Genomic DNA, 25,876 nt, shown 5'->3' on the forward strand with positions numbered 1-25,876 from the left:
TTGTCAATATTACATCTGAATTCAGAAGGGAGGAAAAAGATAAATAATTTAAACATACACCAAATAATTTATCATCATTAATTTTTCAAGACAAAATTCATGAGTATTTAGAGATATTTCATCGCATCAACCAAGGCATTCCGTTTATGTTTGTTAAAAGCATGTTATAGTTTTTGAACCACAATGATTTTCTGAAAGTAAAAAAGAATTTATTCCAGAGAGAGAGAATTTCAAAAGTCAATAAATAGTAAGATAAGGCATTTGCTTGGAAGGATTAGTGAGCTACCTTGAAACATCACCACTGTTTCCTTGTGAGAGGATACGATGGCCAATATGTGCAATGTACATCCCATAAACAAGAAGAATTCAGTCACGGGGGCCACGAGAAACTCCAGTGTATTCGCTTTAGATTTGTTTTGGTAAAATGATTGGCCATTTCCCAGATAAATGGCAAACTTACCCAGATAAACAAATTAAAAGCTTGGCATTTATGTGGATGTGCTGCAGAACAGAGAAATCCAGGCCATTATGTCTGTACAGAGCCTGGCAGAGTGGATGCAGATATGCCATTTCTCCCAGCTGGGATATCTGGAAACATTGCCTTTGGAAATCTTTAATCAAGAGCGCTGTGGGGGGAGTCATTGAGTATATTCAAGATAGATTTTTAGATCTTAAGGGAATCGAGTGTTATGGGATTAGTACATAATGCTGAGGTGGAAGGGTCAGCCATGATCTCATTGAATGGAGAAGATTTAAGGCAGGGGTGTCAAACTCAAATTCACGGAGGGCTAAAATTAAAAACTTGGACTAAGTCGAGGGCCGAACTAAATATTTATTGAATATTTTCAACAACATCTACATGTTTTCTCTTCTTTCAACATATGTAATGTTAAACTTTAGGATATAACTTTAGGAGGATAATGTTACAGGTCAGGAGTAGGTAGCTCAAGTTTACCCTTTGTTTGACCTGAAGGAAACATATTTGGTCCCTATGGAGATGTAGTCAGCATTCACAGGCTGTGTCCATTTTGGCCTGCATCAGGACTCAGCATTTCCTGCTCACTCCTCAGGCTCTAGGCCTCTATTCACCCTCGACTCACCATCCCTCTACCTGACCAGTCCTTTACCCAACCTCTACTCACCCTTCACTCCACTCGCTCTGCCTCTACCCACCCCATCCTATACACGCCCCTCTACTGCCCTCAACCTGTTCCTCCCTCTACCTGTCCCTCACCCTCTAATCACTCCTCCCCTACTCGCCCTGCCCCTTCCCTTTTACCTCTTCCCTATCCACCCGTCCTTCTACTCATTCCTCCCTCTAACTGCCCCTCGCACCACCATAACTTCCCCTGCCCATTACTCCTCACCTACACCCTCTGCCCACCCCTGCTTACCCACCCACTCAGGCCCAGCACGCTGCCGATCAGCCTTTGCGGACAGCCACCATCTCTCTCTTCAACGTGCAGGGCCGAACCAGCCGTCCCTGGGGTCCGCGCGGGTGCAAGCGCTGAAGGCCGTGGTGACCGGGAGAAGTGCGCTCGCGCTGTTGAAGGGCCGTCCGGTGCCAGTCACGCGGGGCTCGCGCTGCCCGGGGGCCGTGTGCAGCCTGCCATGTCCGTCGCGCCAACAAGAAATCACAGGCGCTCGCCCATCCGCCGCACCGCTCGACAGGTGGGAGAAGTGACTGGTTGTGCGGGGAGCCTTCCAACCGGCTTGCCGGCTGATGACATCGACAGACTTTACAATTTTTCGTGTTACAATGGGGAAGGATGTGCAATGAAGGTGGAGGATGGTGGGGGTGACATTACCAAAAAACAGCATCGGCTCTCGCTGCAGGGCGGGCCACCTCTAATACATATTTGAAATGATCTTGCGGGCCAAATATAATTATGTCGCGGGCCAAATTTGGCCCGCGGGCCAGAGTTTGACGTGTGTGATTTAAAGGAATGATGATCTGCTCCACCTTGAGCTGCCCATTTGTTGCTCAGTGGCATAATATAAACAGGTAACGGCTACTCATTGTATCATAGATATATCCTAAGGAAAACAGCCTATTCAATTTACTCCTATTCAGATTCAGATTTATTGTAAGAATACATGACATCACATACAACCCTGAGATTCTTTTTTTAATATATATTCCCACTATTCCTTAAATGGATGGTTAAATCCTTGCTTTGTGGAACTTGCACCATGCATTGCAAACTTGTATTTATCAGCCCAGATCCAGTCTGGCCCACGTCTGCCGGCATGGTTTGACTTATCGAATTGCAAATGGAATTGAACTACACAATTCCCACTTCCAACACTGTGATAGAAGAAAGGTCAGTGAAACAGATGAATCAAAATCCTGGATCCCGATGACAATCTCATTCTTCATTGAGAGGTTCAAGCCATTGGGTTGGTGACCTCTGCTTCACGCCGACTACAATTTTCATGGTGCCCCTTAACAGATACTTGAGGTCACTTCTCACATAGAATTCAGATCTTCTCTCCATGCTCAGTTCATAGTATTAATGAGGTCTGGAGCCAAGTGCTTTCTGGAACCCAAAGTACGCACTTGTCCCAGATGAATAGATATTATTTATCAGCACATGCTGCCAGACATTCAATCTTCATGTTAAGGACTCAGAAAAGGCTAATGGACAGATAATTAATTGAGTATTCCAATGTGGACAGAATATGTCTTAATATCAAGCTGACCTCAGTGTTGGAGCTTCACTGGGACATCTTGGGTAGAATTGCAGCCAGATTGTAATCAACTTCAAAACTGTAGCCAAGATATTGCTGGCAATCATCAACTTTGATTACAAACTAATTCTTCATATCATATAAGGGGAATTACACCTCAGGAGGTGTCTCAAATTGATTATCTAGTTGGCACTTTATTTTAATGTAAATCGTTAAATTTTTTACATTTGAGCATGGCTTTGTCTTTGTCAAACTTAGATTCACACTTTGAATCTGGTCCTCAACATAATTTACCAGCGAGATACATGCCACACCTCTGGAACTTTTGATATGATCCATTTGTTGCTCCTTATATATGTTTTATTCAGCTTGTTCAATTCCACATCTCACTAAATTAGAACCTTATTTAATTTAGGCCTGGTTCTTTTCTACATTTCTTAGCAAATTAGGATTGATATGTCATAGGCGTCAATGTACCGGCAATGTAGAGATGAACCAAAATTCTTAATTGCTGTAGCCACAACACATATACGAGTTATACTAACTCCAATAGCATAAATTAAATGCCCCAGAGACAAAAAGAGACAATAAATAAAAAAAGGATTGATAAATGTATATTTACAGTTGTTAAAAAAATGTAATGCTTCAATAGTGCAGACATATCTTTTTGAGATTATGAAATAGCATTGAACAGCGAGGTCAGGAACTTGATTGGGAAAAAAAAATCTGATCGTGAACCTAGGCTTCTGTTCCTTCTGTTTGAAGGCAGCAGTGAGAAAAGAGCTTGGCCAGGGTGATGAGGATCCATTATGATGTTGGGTGCTTTCTTGAGGCAGTGAGACTCATATGGATGTCTTTAAATAGATGGATTGTTGGAGCTCGATTATGAACCTATTCCGTATGACAAAATCTTTATACCGAATATTATGGAATGTGTCCAAGGTGCAAAGACAGGATGAAGTCTCCACAAAAAATGCATGGGAGCCATACCTATCAATGTTTTTTTTTTTTGTGGACTGATGCTTTGAAGATCAGTGAGGAGGAAGTCAATTATTTATTTCTTTCAGCACATTTTCCTCATTCCCTGCAACAAACCAAACTGCTGTCAGATAAATTCAGTTGATAGTCATTTTCCCAGGGTAGGCTAGAGGGCATAGGTTTAAAGTGAGTAGATAGACACTTAAAGAAGAGCTGACAAGCTCAATTTTGACACAAAAGGTGGTGATTACATGGCACATGCTACCAGAGGAGATGAAGAGTCAGACACAATTACTGTACAATATTCAAAAGGCATTTAGAAAGGTACTTGAATAGGAAAGGACAGAGGTATATGGGCCCATTGTAATAAGATTTAGTGCAGATATACACCATGATAGGCATGTGTTAGTGCCTATTTCTATGCCATGTAGTTCTCATGATTCTGAAATTCCTCAGAGATGGTCCTCAGTTACTCTCGATGATATACATTGAGTACATTCACACAAGCTACAGCATTCAAAATTGATCTTCTGAGGGAAAATGCGGTAACCACAAAGAATTTTTCTAGTTTAAGCTTATCTAATGCAACGGGAATTCAGAAGAGTCCAGCCACTCAGCCCAATCATTCCTAACTCTTTATCACCTGTTATCCTCCCAGGATTATGTGCTCAGACAAGGGAATGGAGAAGCCTGTGACTTACACTGCAAAAAGACATATGTTTGGTGGCTAAGGACAGCTCTCGCAATTATGGCACTAAGCCCCTGCCAATCAACTGCCCGTTTCCCAACTCCACTCCTCATCCTTCCCACCTGCCCATCATCCTTCGGTCCTCCCTGGTTGGCCAATCCCATACTGTCCCCTGTCCAACCCCTCCCACCTTGTCCTCATTGTGCAGGCTGCCTCCCCCCTGCACTCACAGTCCTGGTAAAGGGTTCCAACCTGAAACCCACTGATGCTTCTCCGCCATCTGAGTTCCTGCAGCAGGTTGTTTCCTACCCCATTTAATAGTGCAATGTCTTTCGGAGAATTATGTGGGCTGTTGGTGATTTTGTCTTGACCAATTAATGACCTTGGTTGATATAGGATTGTACTCCTGGATTTATTTTTGCGTGCTCTCCCACATTGGCTTGATATTAACCAAGTAACTTTACCAGATCATTTTAGAGTCAGTTATAAAGATTTAATATTGCAATGGGAATTGTGTGCAGCTGTGAATTAAGAGAACATATAAATCCAGAAATTCAACAAGTGCACAACAAAGCCAGTGTGATTAGAAAATGGGGTAATTTTAATTTTACATAGATTAGAAGAAACAGACGAGCCAAAAGAAAATAAATTTATTTAGTGTGAATTAGGATAAACTTCTATGTTCCAGAATCACAAGAGAAATGGCTAGATTTAATTCAGCAATGAGTAATGAGCCGGATTTAATTAACGGCCTACTGGCTCATGAACATTTATCTAATAGTGATCATAATGTGATCGAGGAAACCAATGCCTGAAACAGACACTAAGGTTCTGGAGTTAGGTACGGTTTCTTCCCTGCGATTAAACCATGAGACCCCCAACCCCATGATGAACTTCATAAATCTGTTTATGGATAAATCAACTGCTGACAGTGTTCAGATGGAATTTAACATGATACAGAATTAGCATATACCTTTTCAGAGTGAGGTATCTTTTTGCCACAGAAAACAACCATGGGAAGGTGGAACCAAAAATAAACCAGAAAAGGACCATGCATGCACAATATACACACTGGGAAGAAGATTAAAAGGTGGCAAAAAAGTTACGTGGGAATGTTTGCAAATGATCCAAAATCTACACTTTTTATTAAAATTAATTTGCTTCAGTATTTGTAGTGAATGAAGATGACAACTGACCTATAGGGTCCCGGGGAGTGCTGTAGAATAGAGAGACCTAAGGATACAGGTATATAGTTCCCTGAAAGTGGTGACATAGTTGGATGATACTGGTGAAGAAGGCATTTAGCAGACTTACTTTCATTGGTGAGAGCATTGAGTTGTTAAGTTACAAAGGTACAAGATGTTGATAAGGACACATTTGAAATACAGTGTACACTTCTAGTTGGCCTGCAATAAGAAGGATGTCATTAAACTGGCAATATTGCAGAAAAGACTCATGACAATGCTATTGGGACCCCCAGGCTTGTGTTAAAGAATAGGTAGGGGCTTTTACCTAGAGCAATGGTTTTCAAACTGCCCCCTCAACTCACATTTTACCTTAAGCAAGCCCAATTCCATAAATGCTCTGTGATTAGTAAGGTATATGAGTGGGAAGGGAAGGTTAAGAATCACTGTTCTAGACCCAATTATTTCTGAAATATTTTGCTTGAGAAAAATTGTCATTGGCCCATTTCCTTTGGAGTTATGAAACCATGCACATAATGAGTCAATTTGGTACGATTAAAACAGTGGTTTTCAAAATTTTCTTTCCACTCACATACCACCTTCAGGAATCCCTCACTAATCATAGAGCACCTATGGCATAGGGTTTGCTGAAGGTGGAATGTGAGTAAAGGATGGGGGGGGGGGGGGAGCAGCTTGCAAATCACTGACCTAGAGCATAGGACACTGCAAATTTATCTTATAGACATACAACAGATACAGATAAGTTGAATATTCATGCGTTTTTCCACTCTCCCAGGGCAAGAGAGTCTGAAACTAATGGGCATAGGTTTGTGCCAAGCACAGACATATGGGACAAGTTCAAGTGAGCAATTTAATCAATTACCTACAAGTTGGGCTGATGCAGTACAGCCCTATGGCTCTATGCTGCTCTCAACTATACGAAGGAACATTGATGAATAAACTAGTGCTACTAGCAGATCTTTTAGAATAGACAGCTTCCATCCCAGACTTTCAGGTTAAAATAGAATGAAAATGCAATTTTAAAAAAATTTTAAAAATTAAAAAATTAAAAAAAATTGGTATTGAATATTTTAGATTAGTAAACTCTATATGCCACTGCAATATAAGGCAAGTGAGTGAGGGAAATCAATCCATTAGAAACTATTTAACAAGATATCTCTTGCTAGGCATTCATGAGGAAATTGCTTCAAGAGACAACTAAAAATGTCAACAATATTCACAGAGAGCCTTCATGGACTTGTAAAGAATAGAGCATGGCTAATGAATCTCACTGGTTTTTAAAGAATGGGTAGCATTGTAAATGAATGATAATTCTATGGATTTCAAGAAAAAATGATCAGGCCTCTCTTAAGAGATCGTTAGCAAATTTAAAAGCTGATCGATTTGAAGAAAAAATATTGAATGATTGAAATTGGCTGTGTACCAATAGATAATAGAAGGGATATAATGGGAAGGTATTTAAGTCAGCTGAATGTGAAAGACCAATGAAGCTCTGTATTAGTGCGTCACTATTCACCCACTCAAGGAGTTAGGAATGAACACGTGAAAATTTGTCAATTACACAAGGGTAATCAGAAATGTAAAGGTAGAATGACATGTGAGTAAAATTATGTGAATGGGAAAAACTGCAGCAAATAAATTTCAATGTTACAGAGTCATGCAATATGGAAGCAGGCCCACAGGCTCAGCAGGTCCATGCAGAATAAAATGCCCTCTTGCTATTGCCAATACACGTCCAAGACCCGCTCATCCATTTAATTATCCAAGTGTTACTTATAGTGTCTGCCAGCTCATCCATAGCATCTTCTGGGAGAAGAAATATCTTCTCAAGTCCTTGTTAAATTACCCCCTCACCATATAGTCATGCCCTTTACATCATAGATTCATGTGCTCTTGGAAAAAAGGCTGACATTATTCATCTTATCTTTGCCCCTCATGATTTGATAGACCTCAATGAGATCCCCTCTCATCCGTTATGTTCAGTCTATCATGATAGCTCAATTTTCCTAATCTGCCGAAAACTTCAGAAACCTCTTCAGATCACTTTTAAACTTAAAAATATTTTTCCTACTGCATGCAATATTCCAAGTCTGGCCTTATCACGTTTTGATTAACTTCAACATAATGTCTCAATACTTGGCTTCATTGGCTTCACTGAGTGTCCCAAATACTCTCTTAATTACTTTGAATAACTGTGCTGCCATCTTGCAAGAGCTGTGAACCTGCCCCCTTAATTTCTTCTGCTCTATAAAGCTCTTTAGGGCACTGCCATTAACAGGATAAGCCCTCCCTCGTTCCATTTACCCAAATCACATTTCTCTGAGTTGAGCTACATCAACCATTCTTTAGTCCAGTTCTCTATCTAATCTGGATCCCAATGTAAACCTCAGTAATTTTCTTCACTGTCCACTGTATCACATATAAAACAAGTTCAGGAAGCTGAATGAACTCAGCCTGCTTCTGTGTTTTGAGATGGAGAATCTGTCTTTATACTTGTTCAAGAACAATTGATTAGAAGATCAGAGCAAGTTCTCTTTATCTATGGTCCAGTTGTGTTATGCCTTACAGTAGAGGAAGGCTTCAGGGTCAAAATATCTGAGAAAGAAGTAATTTCTTATTCATCTTGCACTTGCAACCAAGAACTATAGTTCATACTGGGCGGCATGGTTGGCGTAGCGGTTAGAGCAACATCTTTACAGTGCCAGCAATCGGGCCCAAGGTTTGAATCCCACGGTAAAGGGTTGATACATTCTTCTGGTGTCTGCGTGGGTTTTCCCTGGGGGCTCTGGTTTCCTCCCACTCTTCAAAACGTACCTGGAGAGTAGGTTATTTGGGTGTAAATTGGGCAGCACGGACTCACGGGCTGAAATGACTTGTTACCGTGCTACAAGTCTAAATAATTTTTTTAAAAGAATAATAGTTTTATAGAAATATTTCTTCCAGAGACTAGCCTTTTAAAATAAAATTTTGCCATGAGAAAGTGAGTCATGAATATGGAAAATTGGTCTAAAATTTTGAATGCAAATAACCACATCACACACATTCCTGCTTCAAAACACGTTTCATGGATTTCCCTGAATGACCAAAATAATGGAAGTTTAAGGCTTTCAGCAATAAAGTACGACTGAAAGAAGTCAGACCATAGATTTTCTTGGTATCTGTTCAATCTGGTGGTAACTAAGAAAATGGCCCCATTTTCCAGAGATTACCGTGAGCAAAAACTTGCACTTTAAATGAGCTGAACAGCAAGGAAGCACTTTTGCAATGTTATGGTGGGACATTTTCTCATTCCATACCAGAAACTCTCAATTACTTACCCCCAAGAGGAGAAAGGTAATCATCCTCAACCACTATTGGCCTGTGGCCTTTACAAATACTGTGATAAAGTGCTTTGAGAGGTTGATTTTGGAGCAGATGAACTCCTATCTCAGGAGGGTCCTGGACCCACTTCAATTTGCCTAGTGTCACAACAGGTCAATATGACAGACCCCATATCGCTGGCCTTCACCTGGACCACAAGAACACCTCTGGTATTTATTGACAACAGCTTTGCATTTAACACCATCGTCGTGACAACGCTCACCACCAAACTAAAGGACCTCTCCAACTGAATCATAGACTTCCTCATTGGCAATCAGTGAGGATCAATAACATCCATGTCCCTTATTACAGATAGGGATTGATTTTCATAACATTCAGAATATTTATGTACAACATGATTTAAAAAAAACGTGGCTTTGCTGTACTTTACAAATTTTATGAAGACAGCTTTTTAGGAAGTTTTACTTTTAAGATTCAATCCAATTAGTATAATTCATTTCTAGGCCATTGTTAATGACGTTATTATAGTCTCCATGTATCATAGAGGTAGAATTCATGGATTTTTTTTGAATTATTGTGGAAGTCTATTTTTAATTAACTCAATTTGCTCATGTAAATTAGGTTTTATTAGTACAATTAATATGCTATCCCTCTTAGTAAAATTAGATATTCACTTCATTAACATAAAATCCATTATTGAAGTTATTAATGAAATCCACTATTCTCACTGAATGCTTTGCCACATATATCTTCTCCCTTATGCATCCTGATTTTGCAGGAAATTTAAAAATAAAAGGAAGATTTAATGGATATGACATTGTTGAGTTCGATCATTCTGTGGGTACGATTCTGGTGCTCATAAACATCATTATCATGGGTAATTTTAACATATGTTTTTGAGTACTTCCAGAGGCTTAACTGAACAACTTTATAGAATGTTATTAGTAAATGTTCTCTCAATATCTAAACATGCACTCTGCAGCCTGGGTCATCCATGGCTGAACTCAATTGGGACACCCAATTTCCCAGGGGATAGAAAACTAGATCAAAAGATATAGGAGGTGTAAAAGTTTTATTCAGCCCATTGGGTGTGCCCCTGCGCTATGAGAAAGTAGAACTTGGCGACCCTTCAAAACCAGGAAGGATTTCATATCTGGGAGGAGAGATTAAACAAGTGAAGCACATGTCACAACCCTAAAAGAGTAAAGATTTTGTTTAAAATAGATTAAATATTAGGGTGTAATTTGCAATGTCTTTGTTAATTTGCTTAAAAGAGAATCAACTAAGTAATCAGTTTCGTGTCGAAGATGGCTTTCCCATCTCAGCTATGAGAACCAAAATGTAATGTTATCGCATTATCTTCCGAATAACTGTACAATGCTCCTTTGCACATCTTCCAGGTGCGAGGATGGATGAGATATATATATTTCTTCACAATCCATCCCAACACTATTCCATGAGTCGACAACAGACGTTCTTTTGGAAGACAGGATGGATAATAACACTTAACAAATCCAGCAAACTCAGATTTACGTCCACAATTGGAACATTGGTGTCTCTGAAAGAAATGTCTGGGAATTGATTGTTATCATTCTTTTTACATTAAATCTACAATTACAAGATATTGTTTAAAAAGCAATTCACTTAAAGGACATTTCAGTCAAATACTGGACATGAACAAGTTTAAAAAAAACATTGGGCACTTTGCAATTAAATCTGAGTTAACAATTGTCCTAGTGCAAACTCGCTGGAGTTTAGAAGATTGAGAGGGGATCTCATAGAGACATATAAAATTCTGGCAGGACTGGACGGAATGGATCCGGAAGGGATGTTTCCAATGGTGGGGGAGTCCAGAACCCGGGGTCATGGTTCGAGGATAATAGGCAAACCATTAAGAACCGAGATGAGGAGGAATTTCTTTACCCAGAGGGTGGTGAATCTGTGGAATTCATTGCCACAGAGAGCAGTAGAGGCAGGTTCATTGAATATATTTAAGAGGGAATTAGATATATTTCTTCAGTATAAGGGAATTAGGGGTTACGGAAAGAAGGCGGGGACGGGGTACTGAACTTTAAGATCAGCCATGATCTCATTGAATGGCGGAGCGGGTTCGAAGGGCCGAATGACCTACTCCTGCTCCTATCTTCTATGTTTCTATGAATCAATGCAACTGCGAATAAATATATTGAATTCATTCTCTAAATATAGTTTACCCAAAATATCACATATTTTGGAGTCATCTCCAGCATGCTGCAGGGGGGCAAATGAAAGTCTTCATGATTCATGATGAGGAATGATCTCAATACCCAACAATTAACTTCAGTATATTGATTTTTTTTGCATGGTTTTCTTTGCTAAACAATATAGGCCAGTTAACACTAAGCACTTATGCGTTGGATTGAAATACTTGTGAAGAATTCTTTAAAACTCGCCTGATCCAGTAACTGTGAAGATGGTTCTTTGGTGAAGATTCAGACTGAAGGATTGAAGATTTCTTATAATAAATTTTGTGATGGGACTCCGTGGATTCCATTATTTGGCACAGTGACATTCTAAACATCTGGCTAATGCACCATGCACCACAGGTAATAATAGGCAGATAAAGCAGCACACACACATCATTACTGCTTCCACGATCTATTCAGTACAAGCAATGACCTTTCAGTCACGTTGAGGACATGGCACAAGCATAAATGATCTCCCCTGTGGACTTATGTGAAGAGATACATTCAGTAACGGGAACCAGGAGAATGCCAAATGGTACCAGCTTTTCAATATCACACTCTGTAGTTTTATACAAACGCTACACTCACACATAACAAAAGTAACTCTCGAAGAATATTTCCCCAGTGTACTTTTGCAATAAAATTGTTATCTCATCAGGAAAGAACAGATGTATAATTTTGTTATAGCTATCGCAAAGGGCAAAGCTCTCAGCTATGGCCACAATGAAAACTAGCTGCATATTCTTCCCTACCTTTCCTCTGTTGTGACATTATGCATTCATCAAATAACCATTTACCATCATTGTGTCCTATGCTCTATTTAACCAATTTGAATTATTGATTACACAGGGAAAAATCTACATGTAATATTCTAATATTACAGATAATTGAAATGGACAAAGTCAAGCTAAGCCTGTCCTGCAGTATTAAAACAGGAAATACAACTTGAACTCAAATCTTTCAGGATATTGTGCACTGAGACAAAATCAAAAAGTAAACCTAAATTGGGATTGCAAGCTTGTTCCAGTTTGTTTTTTTATGAATAATTGGAGTACATGGAAGTAGAAATGCAAAGCTATTGGTAATCATCATATCATACAAAAGGTTCGGTCACCCGCCTACATTTTGGTCATACCTTGATCAACGGCTGAAGCCTGAAACATTGGTTATGTATCTTTATATCTGCTATGTCGTAAGACAGTAATCTGTCTAACCTGCTAAGTTTCTTCCACATTGTGTTTTTACTTCAGTCACAGTGTCTGCCGACTTTCATACTTCAATCATATCATTCATGTTCTTCTGAATAAAAAAAAGGATGTCCCTATGTTATCCAGCAGCCTAATAAGGGTTTCCAATCAGCTCATATGATCTACATATTTCATCTTTACAAATGCCTGAATTTGAGATCTCTGAAGGTGAAGACCACCAAACTATTATATCCTCAACCATAGTGTGGATGAAAGAATTAACTACATGGAAGGGTTGGAAGATAATGACTAATTAATTGAATTCCTGCATCTCTCTTAAATTAAATTTATTTTGTTTTTATTATTTGTCATGTTTTTGGGTTTTAGATTTGCAGCTGTGAAAATAATTTATTATCTTCAAAAACCTTTTACTTTCCACTCACATCCCACTTTAAGTATTCCCTATGCCATAGGAGCTCTGTGATTAATAAGGGATTGCTTAAGGCAGTATGTGGATGGAAAGAAAAAGGTTAATAACCATTGCTTTAATATGCATGAATTTATAGGATTGGCTGCAGTAAAGACAGACATAAATAAAACCAGTTTCCAAAAAGCATCTACTTTATATGAGGCAGGTGTTACAGCCTTATGTTATTATTAATCTTTAAGCTATAATATATTATATATTTTAGTAAGGTTACTTTGAGGGCTGGTCGGGAAAGACACAGATCACAACTTTCTGAGCAGACATGAAGACACCTTAAAACCAGAGTTTTTGTTCAATTGAAAGCTTGAAACAATGGAATGTTTGCTAAAGAGACACAGGAGGCCATTGGTCATGACTGTAAATTGAAAATGAAACCAAGAAAGTCATGTGATTACAGACACTTGAAAGAGAAGCCAACCTGAATCATCTGGTCACAGAATTAAAGTGGCTTCAGAGAATATGGCTACTTTTACTGCTTCTCTTTGTCAAGAGAGAGAGCAGTAAAACTGTGGCCATTTGTGATAGTACATATCTATCACCAATGTACATAGTGTATATAGTAGTGTATATAGTTACTGTATCTAGACTGTGCTTATAGCGATTGGCTGAGAGCTAAGCCACACCCATTACCTGGGCCTTAAAGGGCTGTGTCCCTAGCCAGGTCGGATCATTCCGGACTGGTCGGCCACCTGTGAAGAGCTCCGGTCTTTTGCTAATAAAAGCCTTGGTTTGGATCAACAAGTCTTTGGTTCTTTCGACGAGCTCTACAATTTTATTAGCAAAAGAAAAATTTTTTTGAAAGGGATGGAGCGTCTAATTAGGCCAGAAAAACTTGATATCGACCCACGGTCAGCTACAGCCTTCAAAGCCTTTAACTTCTGGCTGCTGAACTTTGAAAACTTCCTAAGGCTCATTGAGGTGGAGGAGGATAACCTGCGTCTAACAGCATTGCTGTCTATGGTGTCCTTGAGAGTCTACGAGAACATCCAGGATGAGACCACTTACACCGCAGCCATAAAGGTACTGAAAGAAATGTATAACCAACCGGTGAACAGAGTTCATGCCCGGCTCGTGCTTGCGTCGAGGAAGCAACAGCCCGGTGAGTCCAGTAGAGCATATTTACAAGTATTGAAGGCATTGGGCAAGGACTGTAACTGTGTGGACAAAACTGCTGCCGAGATCACAAATGATCTCGTCCGGGATGCCTATGTGGCTGGGCTCAGATCAAATGAAGTGAGGCTGCGCTTGCTCGAACAAGGGGTAGAAAAACTCGAGGACGTGGCCCGGATTGCAATCACAATGGAGGATGCAGCCTTAAAGTCCACCGAGCTCTCTAGGGACTGGACCCCTCGCTCTGATGTGAGTAGAGTGCCCTTCTACCCTACCCCTGACGGCCTGTCGGCTGCTACCCTGCCCCGTGAGAACCCGAAATGTTATTTCTGCGGGAGGGACAAGCACAGCAGGTCCCAGTGCCCAGCAAGAAAAGCCAAGTGCCAGAAGTGCCTTAAAAACGGCCACTTTGCTGCAGTCTGTAGGTCTAAAATGGCCGCCGGCAAACACAGTGCCTCGTGTGAAGCTCAACCGCCACTATCCCATTCAAACACTTCTTCCCCAGAGCTCTCGTCCAATGAGAGCGAGGGCTCCCCTGCACGGCAACGCCTGACGTCACGGAGACGCCGAACCCGGAAGGGGCAGCCCACCCTCGCAACCATGGTGATGGCCCGCCTCTCGCCCCCGTGCGGGACACTCGACACTACCGCCGCTGCTGCCGCCGCCACAGTCACCCCCGGGGCCGACGCTACCGCCGCTGCTGCCGCCGCCACAGCCAACCCCGGGGCCGACGCTACCGCCGCTGCTGCCGCCGCCACCGCCACCCGCGGGGCCGACGCTACCGCCGCTGCTGCAGCCGCCACAGACACCCCCGGGGCCGACGCTACCGCCGCCGCAGCCACCCCCGTGGCCAACCAGGTACTCACCCCAGCGTCCATCACCGACGACCGCCAGGGCCCGACCGCCGCGACCGAACAACTACAAACCCCACTACTTACTATTCACCCGCCAACGCCGCCACAACAGCACTTCCGGGAAGTCCTCCAATCTGCTCCTCGAGCGTTGACTACGTCATCCCGTTGCGTGACGTCATCGCGCAAAACTCCCCGGTCAACTGCTTCAATAACATTAAACCAGCAATGCTCTCATCCCCTCACCAGAGCAATGGAACTGATTAAAGTGCATGGACACTACACCAATTGCTTATTTGACTCTGGGTCAACTGACAGCTTTATTCAGCCAGATCTGGCCCTCCGTTGGGGACTTGACATTATTCCCACTACCCAGAGGATCTCATTAGCGACGAGGTCGCACTCGACTGGGATAAAGGGGTATTGCATTGCCACGCTGGAAGTACAGGGCGTAACGGTCACCCACTTCAAATTATTCGTCCTTCCCCAATTGTGCGCCCCAGTGTTGCTGGGATTAGACTTTCAGTGTCAGTTCCGAACGGTGTCCCTACACTTTGGGGGACCCCATGCCCCCCTCTCGGTCTGCCATCGCCCCACCCCCGAAGCACCCGAGCAACCCGCCCCTGTGCCCCGGGGCCAGTCCTGCGGCCTTTCCACACTCCGGATTGCCCCGCCGGCACTCTTCGCAAACCTCACCCCTGGCTGGAAGCCTGTGGCCACCAAAAGTCGGCAATATAGTTACGAAAACAGGCAATTCATTAGGAGTGAGGTGCGTAGATTGCTGGATGAGGGCATCATCGAACCCAGTTCAAGCCCCTGGAGAGCCCAGGTGGTGGTTGTCAAGAATGGGGAAAAACTACGGATGGTGGTCGACTATAGCCAGACCATTAACCGCTTCACACTCCTGGATGCGTACCCCCTGCCACGCATCACGGATGTGGTGAACCAGATCGCCCAATACCGCATTTTCTCCACTATTGACCTACGTTCGGCCTACCACCAGCTCCCGATCCGCTGTGAGGACCGACCATTCACGGCATTTGAGGCGAATGGGCGGCTATATCAATTTCTCAGGGTACCATTCGGGGTCACTAATGGTGTCGCGGTCTTCCAGCGGGAAATGGACAGGATGGTGGACCAGAACGGGCTAACCGCTACCTTCCCGTATCTGGACAATATCACCATCTGCGGCCACGACATGCAGGACCACGACGCTAACCTAGACAAATTTCTCCAAACTGCCCGTCGGCTGAACCTGACTTACAATTTGGACAAGTGTGTCTTCCGGACCACTCGACTCGCCATTCTAGGTTGTGTGGTGGAGAACGGGATAGTCATGCCAGATCCTGACCGCATGCGTCCCCTAATGGACTTACCCCCCCCACATACCCAGAAAGCTCTCAAACGTTGCCTGGGCCTTTTCTCGTATTACGCCCAATGGGTTCCACACTATGCCGACAAGGCGCGTCCTCTTATCAAGACCACCTCCTTTCCCCTCTCGACCGAAGCCACAGCGGCTTTCGATCGAATCAAATCTGACATTGCTGCTGCGACGCTGCACGCGATCGATGAGTCTGTCCCGTTTCAAGTCGAGAGCGATGCATCCGACTTCGCCCTGGCAGCCACCTTGAACCAGGCCGGTCGGCCTGTAGCCTTCTTCTCCAGAACCCTCCAGGGTCCTGAGAGTAGACACTCCTCGATCGAGAAGGAAGCGCAGGCCATAGTTGAAGCAGTGCGTCGTTGGAGACATTACCTCGCTGGGAGGTGCTTTACACTGTTGACTGATCAACGTGCAGTCTCCTTCATGTTCAGCAACACCCAGCGTGGTAAGATAAAAAAACGACAAAATCGCCAGATGGAGAATCGAACTCTCCACCTTTAACTACGACATCCTGTACCGGCCTGGTAAACTCAACGACCCGCCTGACGCGCTCTCCAGGGGGACGTGCGCCAGCATACAGATGGACAGACTACGGAAACTCCATGAGGCGCTCTGTCATCCAGGGGTCACTAGGTTTGCTCACTTTGTCAAGGCGCGCAACTTACCCTACACAGTCGAGGAGATCCGCTCCGTGACCCGAGCCTGTGCGGTGTGCGCTGAATGCAAGCCCCACTTCTTCCGTCCGGATAACTCCCACGTTATCAAAGCCACCCGCCCCTTCGAGCGTCTTAGCGTAGACTTTAAGGGCCCCCTACCGTCGACCAACCGTAATACCTACATCCTTACAGCCATCGACGAGTACTCCCGCTTCCCATTCGCTGTGGCCTGCCCAGACACCACTGCCACCTCAGTGATACAGGCCCTTCACACTATTTTCACCATCTTCGGGTACCCCAATTCCATCCACAGTGATAGGGGTTCCTCATTCATGAGTGCAGAGCTGCGACAGTACCTCCTGGAGTGTGGTATTGCTTCAAGCAGGACCACGAGCTATAACCCACGCGGTAATGGCCAGATCGAGAGGGAGAATGCCACTATATGGAGAGCGGTTACACTGGCTCTCCGGTCTAAAGGTCTCCCCACCTCTCACTGGCAGGAGGTTCTCAGTAGTGCCTTACACTCCATCCGCTCCCTCCTATGTACTGCAACAAATGCCACCCCCCACGAAAGGATGTTCCTTTTCCCGAGGAAATCCGAATCAGGAACCACTGTACCGGCATGGCTCACCGTCCCTGGCCCCGTCCTTTTGCGACGCCACGTCCGGCACTCAAAGAACGACCCCTTGGTCGACCGGGTGACTCTACTCCACGCGAACCCACATTACGCCTACGTTGGGTTCCCAGACGGGCGGGAGGACACTGTTTCGGTGCGGGACCTAGCTCAGGACGCGGGAGAACCAGCAAACCCCCCAACCCAACCTTCCCCAACTCTTTATTCTCCAGGCCCCGTGCCGCAGCAGAAGGTCCAACCGCACCCGGGCCACCCTGCCGACAACACGACTGGGGAATTGAGCGACGGAGCAGTCGCACCCGACAAGCCCGCTGGCGACACCACTCCAGCGACCCCGATCCCGGCACCACGGCGGTCACACCGGATGGTCAGACCCCCTGACCGCTACAGTCCTTGACCTACCCCTTCCTTTCATTCTCTCCCTCGTTTTGTTTTTCCCAGGGTCAGTTCTCCAAGAAGGGGTGAATGTGATAGTACATATCTATCACCAATGTACATAGTGTATATAGTAGTGTATATAGTTACTGTATCTAGACTGTGCTTATAGCGATTGGCTGAGAGCTAAGCCACACCCATTACCTGGGCCTTAAAGGGCTGTGTCCCTAGCCAGGTCGGATCATTCCGGACTGGTCGGCCACCTGTGAAGAGCTCCGGTCTTTTGCTAATAAAAGCCTTGGTTTGGATCAACAAGTCTTTGGTTCTTTCGACGAGCTCTACACCATTGTAATGGTTACTTCTGACTGACTCATATTTGGGCACAGAAAGCAAGATCATTCTCATTTCTGGATCATGACCATTTGATGGTTACTTCATCTAAAACCCTTGCCTGGGTCTGTGAAAGCATCATGGAGGTCACAAGTCTTGTAAGCCTTACATAAGGAACGGGAGCTGTGACAAATCATTCGTATGAAGGACCATTTCTCTGAAATCAACCCGACAAGAATTCATGAGTTTTGAGAAGTCTGATGACTCGGTGTCTCAACTACATAATTATTCCTGAAATCAGTTTAAAGATTCTAAGTTTTATCTCAAGATTCCTAAGACTGAACTTTGAATATGACTTTTCAGAATTGTGCCTAAGTTGTAAAGGTTTGGGTAATCAATACACACACATAGTTTTGCACATAGGGTTAGGGTTAAGTTTAGATTTAAGTAAGATTTTATATTATTTTTTAAAATTATTGTTTTGAAGAAAACATTGTCTTGGTGAATTTCTATTGCCACACGTCTATGTCGTAAGACAAGCAGTGGGTAGCAGCTAACCAACTCTCAGAGACCATAAGATATAGGAGCAGAAATAGGCTCTTTAGCCCATCAAGTCTCCTCTGCCATTTAATCATGAGCTGATCCATTTTCCCACTCAGCCCCACTGCCTAGCCTTCTCCCATAACCTTTGGTTCCCTGGCTAATCAAAAACCTATCAATCACTTCCTTAAATACATCCAATGACCTGACCTCCACAACTAAATATGGCAACAATTCCACAGATTTACCACCTACTGGCTGAAGAAATTCCTATGCATCTCTGTTTCAAGCAGATACTCCTTAATCCTGAACTTGTGCCCACTTGTCCTAGACTCTCCCTCCGTGGGAAACAACTTTTCAACATCAATATTTGAAATTATTTCAATGAGATCCCCTCTCATTCTCCTAAATTTCAATGAATACAGGCCAAGCATTGTCAAAAGCGCTTCAGATGATAACCCTTTCACTCCCAGAATCATCCTAGTGAACCTCCTCTTAACCGTCTCCAGAATCAGCACATCCTTTCTTAAATGGGGAGCCCAAATCTGCTCGTAATACTCCAAGTGAGGTCTCAGCAGTGCTTTGTAAAGCCTCAACATCAATCCTTGCTCTTATTGAAATGAACGTCAGCATTCCATTTGCTTTTTTCATCACCACCACAACCTGCATGTTTACCTTCAGACTATTCTGCGCTAGGTTCATTTCCATCTGGGTATTTTCAACTTTTCCCCATTTAAAAAATAGTCTGCTCTTTACTTTTTCTATCAAAGTGTACATTTTCCAACATTATTTTTCATTTGCTACTTCTCTGCCCATTCTCCTAATCTGTCTGAGTCATTCTGCAGCCTCTAAGTTTTCCTCTACACAATCTGCTCCTCCACCTACCTTTGCATCATCTGCAAAATTAGCCACAAAGCCATTATTTCCAAATCCAAATTAATAATGTGCAACACAAAAAAGAAGCGGTCCCAACACAGACCCTGTGGAACACCACTCGCAACTGGCAGCCAATCAATCATCCTTGTATTCCAACTCTCTTCTTCCTGCCAATGCCCTACCTACCTTGCACAATACTAATCCCTGGAAGTTGAAGCAAAGATTAACATCAATGTGCACGCCTCGTGGGCTGGGAAATGGAAGAGTCCTTCTGTTCATTCTACATTTTGGAGAAAGGTTGCCAATCTCTAGTTTCTCATCCGCTCAGACTGGTTTCCATCACCAACCCACAAGATCAGTCTGCATTATATTGAATGGCAGGATATTTTAACCCAGTTTGTCATAACAGTAAGACTGACTAAAAAAAAAACTACTTGCAGGCTGCTCTGACAAACAAGGTAATGTAGCTAAGCAAGGTTAAAACAAGCATTCAGTATAACATAGGCTTCTGGGTTTCCCCTCTGAGACCTCAGCCAATACCCCTTTCCTTGTCCTTCCATATAACACACCTAGTATATAAATACTTGTTTGCTTCTGAAATACATTGCTTTGGACAACAGTCAGTTTTCAGATTGCAGAAACATCAGCCAGGCATTGTGTCTATTAATGCCAGCTGAGCATGAGCCATCTGCTGAGCCCCTATGTTGGTCAGAGATGCAGAATATCCAACACTGAAATTAATCAGAAGAACATCCACAGAATCTAGTTGGAATGGAGCCAAACTGAGCAAGAAGAACTGTGATTGTCACAAATCCAGAACTGACTAGAGCCAAGGGAAGTTTTGTAGATCTGGAAAGTGACTTCACTGTGGTGATCCTGCAGTGATGCTTGTAGGTGGAATGTAGTTGCTCACTACCAGCTGGTATGGAGGACTAGTGCTATAGGCTGACGAGGGGGAAGTAGCCCCCTTACTTCCTGTCCACTGCTCTCAGCAACAGATTGGGACTAGTGCTATAGGCTGACGAGGGGGAAGTAGCCCCCTTACTTCCTGTCCACTGCTCTCAGCAACAGATTGGGACTAGCCTCACAGATGTCTAACACTGCCACGTTCCTACTCGTAAATGCCAATGTTACTCCTGTTTCATGAGTTATTGACTGTGGTTCAATTTTATTAGCAAAATTCACTTGAGGTGACTTCAAAAGAAGTGCCCAATCTGAAAACAGAGTCAGAGGATGAAGACAATGGAGCAATCAGAGAAGCACAGGCTCACCGACCGGAGGCTCAACAACCCTGCTTCCTCCGCTTTCGCTGGAAGCTGCAGCATCGGCGCATGTTTAAGCCCCACAGCCAGTGCAGCCTTCCGCACCACCAAAACAGATGCCTGCGCCCATACCTCAACCTCTGGTAAGAATGGAAAGAATTCTGATAAGAATTCTGAAACCCAACAGGCTCGAGTTTTACCCACGAGCCCTGGAGGCTGCGACTCACTTTGAGCATTGGCTGTGGTGCCTGGAAGCATTTTTAAATGTGGCATGGAGAGTGGATGACGAGCAGAAGCTCTTCCTACTTCTATCCTGGATAGGCACCAAGGTCTTCATCCTGATAAAGAGACTTATTTGGCTGCTATCGCTGCTCTGAGAGAAAAATAAGTCGGCCAGCAGAATGAAGTGCATGCCAGATACTTGCTGGCTACACGCAAACAGCAGCCAGGGGAGTCAATCAGTGACTTTATCCTGACCATTCGTGACCAGTATAAAGGAGAGTGCTTAAAGGAGAGTGGAGTCTGCAGTATACTGGTCCTGGACTCATTGATCTCTGGAGCGAAATCAAATGATGTGAGACAGTGGTTGCTAGAGACAGGTGAACTAGATTTAAATCAAGCTAGAAGAGTCGCCAAGTCTCTAGATCTTGCCCTTAGAAGGGCAAGAACCAGCTACTGAATCACGGCCACATGCCCCTACTTTACTGCCGAACCACCAGAATGATCAGACTCAAGACTCGGCCATTGACCCTGTCGCGGCTGCGGCTCCACAAAAATCAGCTGAAATGCTACCTCTGTGGATGAGCTAAGCACCCGAGATCCCGATGTGCTGCTAGAGAGGCTGCGTGTGATAAATAAAATAAAGCATCTTCTTATTTCTTTAAATGTTAATGTTAACAGTCCAGCACGATAGAAGGCCCTTCCAGCCCATGAAACCTGTGCCAATTAACCTGCCAACCTATACATTTTGGAGGGTGGGAGGAAACTGGAGGCATCAGAGAAAACCCACACAGTGGTACAAATTCCTTATAAGTAGCACTGGATTCGAACCCTGATCATTGATCCTGTAATTAATGCTGCGCTAGACAATGAAACACTAACCAGAAAACATTCTTGTAACTGACGCCACACTTAAAACCAGAGCATTTTCTCCCCCCCCCTCAATGTACCTGTAATCTTCTTGTGTAAAACGTGGTATTACTGATGGCTGCAGTACAGTAACTTCCACGATGGTAGAGTTAAACCTCATCGGTTCTCCATCATCATATGCAATTATTGCCAGCTGAATAAAAGAAAAATAAACTATTTTCATTCTAATCAGTTTATAAAATCAACAATGAAAATTTAAAAGTAAAACAGCGTTTTCTGGAAATCCAAATTAAAAGCGCCCGTCAAAGCAGCATTTGTGGATAGAGAAACAAAATCAATGCTTCAGGGAGAAGATCTTTCATTGGAATGATTCGGACATAGTGTCATCAACTTGAAACATTAACACTGCTTCTCCGTCTACGGATGCTGCCTGACCCAGTTTTCAGCTTTTATTTCATAAAACTAGTCAACCAAAATTATTATTTTCAAATTATTGAGAAAGTAATTCAGGAGATTCTTTCAGCTTTGTTCCATCATGAATTAGGTTAACAACTATTTTTAGCTCATTTTGCTTCACTCCAGAAATTCCACCAGGCACTTCACTGTGCAAGTCCTCCCCTTCAACCTTGGCACATGATGAAACCATGCCCTTTCACACCCCCTCTGAGAGACAGTTATTCTGGGAGTAAAAACACAGTAATGCCAGAGGAACACAGCTGGTCTCACAGTGGCCATTGGAGGTAAAGATATATTTCTAATGTTTGGGGCTTAAGTCCTTCTTCAAGCTATGGGAAGAAGCAGGCAGTATTTGAATAAAGTCAATAGCAGTGGGTCCCAGCTATGCCTACCTGTTTGTGGGTTTTGTGGAGCAAAACATGCTACAAGTTTACACAGACAAGACCCCCAACTCCTCCTCCAGTACATCGAGGATTACATTGGGGTGGCCTCATGCACCTGTGATGAGCTCGTCAATTTCATGGCCAATTTCCACCTGGACAAACTCATCTGGTCCATCTCTGATGACCCTCTCCCTTTTCTGGATCTCTCTGTCTCCATCTCAGGAGAGAGACTCTCCACTGACATTTATTAAAACCCTCTAACTCCCACAACTACCTGGACTATACCTCCTCACACCCTGTCCCTTGCAAGGACTCCATTCCTTTCTCTCAATTTCTCTGTCTCTGCCACATCTGCTCCCAAGATGAGGTCTTCCAGTCCAGAGCCTCTTCCACAAACATGGCTTCCCTTCCACCACCATTAACTCAGCCCTCATCTGCATTTCCTAACCCCCCAATCCCTAGAAACAATAAACACAGAATTCCCCCTGTCCTCACCTTCCACCCCACCAGCCTCCGCTGGTAATTCTGACACTTATTACAGGACCCCACCACCACCACACATTATTCTTTCTCCTCCACTCTCAGCCTTCCATAGGGACCGCTCCCTCCATGTCTCCCTTGTGCACTCTTCCCTCCCCACCCATCCCCCCACCCTGGTATCTTCTACTGTGGTCGTAGGAGGTGTGATACCTGCACCAAACCTCCTCTGTCACCACAGTCCGAGGTCCCAAACAAACCTTTCAGGTGAAGCAACACTTCACCTCTGCCTCCAAAGAACTCATTTACTGCATCCGGTGCACCCTCTGTGGCCTTCTCTACATCAGAGAGACCGGTCGCAGTTTAGGAGATCACTTCGCCCAGCACCTCCCCTACATCCGCAACCAAAGTGACCTCTCCGTAGCCAACCACTTCATTTCTGAGTCACACTCTCAAGCTCACATGTCTGTCCATGGCCTTTCACATGACCCCACCCTGATCACCCGCAGACTGGAGGAACAACACCTCATTGTCCATCTGGGAACCCTCCAATCCCAGGGCATGAACATTGAGTTCACTGCATTCCCCCCCCCCCCCACCCACCTTTTAACTAGTTATTCCAGTTCATACTTCCTTTTTCTCTCCACCTACCCTAGACTCATCCCCTCTCCACCTATCATCTCCCATCCTCACACCCCTTCCCACTTTTGTTCGGGCATCTCTCATATTCCCCCACACCTCAAGCCCGAAACATTGGTGATGTATCTTGGCACTGTTTGACCTGTTGAGTTTCTCTAGCATTTGTGTGTGTTTTTCCACTTAACCATGGTGCCAACAGAATCCTGTGTTTTACCCCAAATAGCAGTGGGAGGAGAATAGACTAACAGATGAAAGGATATTGATAAGAGGCCAGGAAAGGTGAGAAATGATAGGGGAAGTGGGGGGAGAAATTAATGAGGAAGGGGGGTGAGAAATAATAGGGGAAGGGGGGTGAGAAATGATAGGGGAAGTGGGGTGAGAAATGACAGGGGAAGAGGGGAGTGAGAAATGATAGGGGAAGGGGGAGTGAGAAATGATAGGGGAAGGGGGTGAGAAATGACAGGGGAAGGGGTGAGAAATGACAGGGGAAGAGAGAGTGAGAAATGATAGGGGAAGGAGGTGAGAAATGACAGGGGAAGGGGGTGAGAAATGATAGGGGAATGATAGGTGTGGGGGTTTGGCTGAGTAGATGCATAGCTGAGGTAAAGGAGAGGAAAAAGGGAAAAGAGAGAGAGAGGGAGAGAGAGGGTTACATGAAAGGAGACACGAGGGTGGCTAACGAAAACCAGAGAAGTCAATGTCAATGCTATCTAGTTGATGGCGCCCAGCTGAAAATTAGGTGTTTTGCCTCCAATTTGCAGCCATTCTCAGTCTGGAAGTGCATGAGACCATGGACAGATATGTCGGCAAGGGAATGGGTTGGGTTGGGAAGGAACAAGCATCCTTAGTGCTTTGCATGTTCAGTTCTAACTAAATTTGTGTGATGGTCACATAACTAGAGAATTCTTAGTGTACACTGCCACACTCAGCAGCGCACGTTTTAGGACTACCTAAAATGACCAGGTGAACTTGATTTTGTTACCTTGAAAATGGTATTAGGTTCTTCATTGAGATTCACTCGGGTAAGAACCCGTCCTGTAAATTCTTCCACTTCAAATATGCTTGCACTGTATGGAAATTCAGTTAGATCCACCTTGTATCGGACACTGCTTTCTGGGCTCCACTGCATACAAAAATAGCAAAGGTAAACAGATGGTATATCAATTCATTCAAAGTTAAATTCAAGGTAAGATTATCATTATTTGTGACTGTATATATGAAACGGTGATTCCTCCAGTCCATGGTGGACACACCAAGGTGGCACAGTGAGCATAGAGGGGAACACAATGCCATTACAACACCCGCCACTTGGGTTCAAATCTGGTGCTCTCTGTAAGGATTACATTTATTCTTCCTCTGTCCATGTGGGTTTCCTCTGGGTGCTCCGGTTTCATTCCACCCTTCAAAAAGGTACGGGGTTTGTAGGTTAATTGGTGTATTTGGGCAGGGCAGGTTCTGTTACCGTGTTGTATTTCTAAACACATAATGCACAGCACATAATGATCACATGTATTCTTGAAGATATAATGTAAAATAAATATGTATAATATAAATTCACATCTTCATCATTTGTAGCTATGGAAATATACCTATTAAAATATAAGATATATTTGACAGTTGCCCAATATATTGATTCTGAAGTAATAACCATTATTTATCAAGCACAAATTGATAAAATATTTACAAAATATTAAAAGGAAATTTAAATTAGTTAAGGGAAACACTTGAGATCTTTAATGGAACTTAATCCTGACGTAGGTCAATTAGGAGATTAGAGAAACAGTAAACTTACTGTGAGGAGCTATTGCATGTACAGGAGTTTCATGAAAGAAGGTCAAAGTCCTTAAAATAGTTCTGTCTCAAGTGTCTTCTTTGATTACAGATGGCCACATTATCAAGAGCACAGTTTATTCCCAGTATTACATAACTCCTATTTTTCAATTTAATTAATTGTCTTTGTTAGGAAGCAGAGCAAGGACTGCATTCATCTCTAGCAACTACATACAGGGTGAATGTGATAGCTCCATAGAGGGCT

General features: G+C 43.6%; 1 protein-coding gene across 1 annotated transcript in view; it reads right to left on the minus strand.

The window, feature by feature from the left end:
• The window catches only part of pcdh15b (protocadherin-related 15b), a 568,726-nt gene that overhangs the window by 173,365 nt on the left and 369,485 nt on the right, over nt 1-25,876 (minus strand). The window contains exons 21-22 of the mRNA XM_069899399.1: nt 24,824-24,964; nt 21,967-22,079 (exon numbers count right to left, since the gene is read on the minus strand). Of these exons, the coding sequence (XP_069755500.1) occupies nt 21,967-22,079; nt 24,824-24,964 (254 nt within the window). The remainder of the gene's footprint in view (nt 1-21,966; nt 22,080-24,823; nt 24,965-25,876) is intronic.

This window comes from Narcine bancroftii, chromosome 10, assembly GCF_036971445.1.
Source record: "Narcine bancroftii isolate sNarBan1 chromosome 10, sNarBan1.hap1, whole genome shotgun sequence".
In the NCBI taxonomy this organism is placed as follows: Eukaryota; Metazoa; Chordata; class Chondrichthyes; order Torpediniformes; family Narcinidae; genus Narcine; species Narcine bancroftii.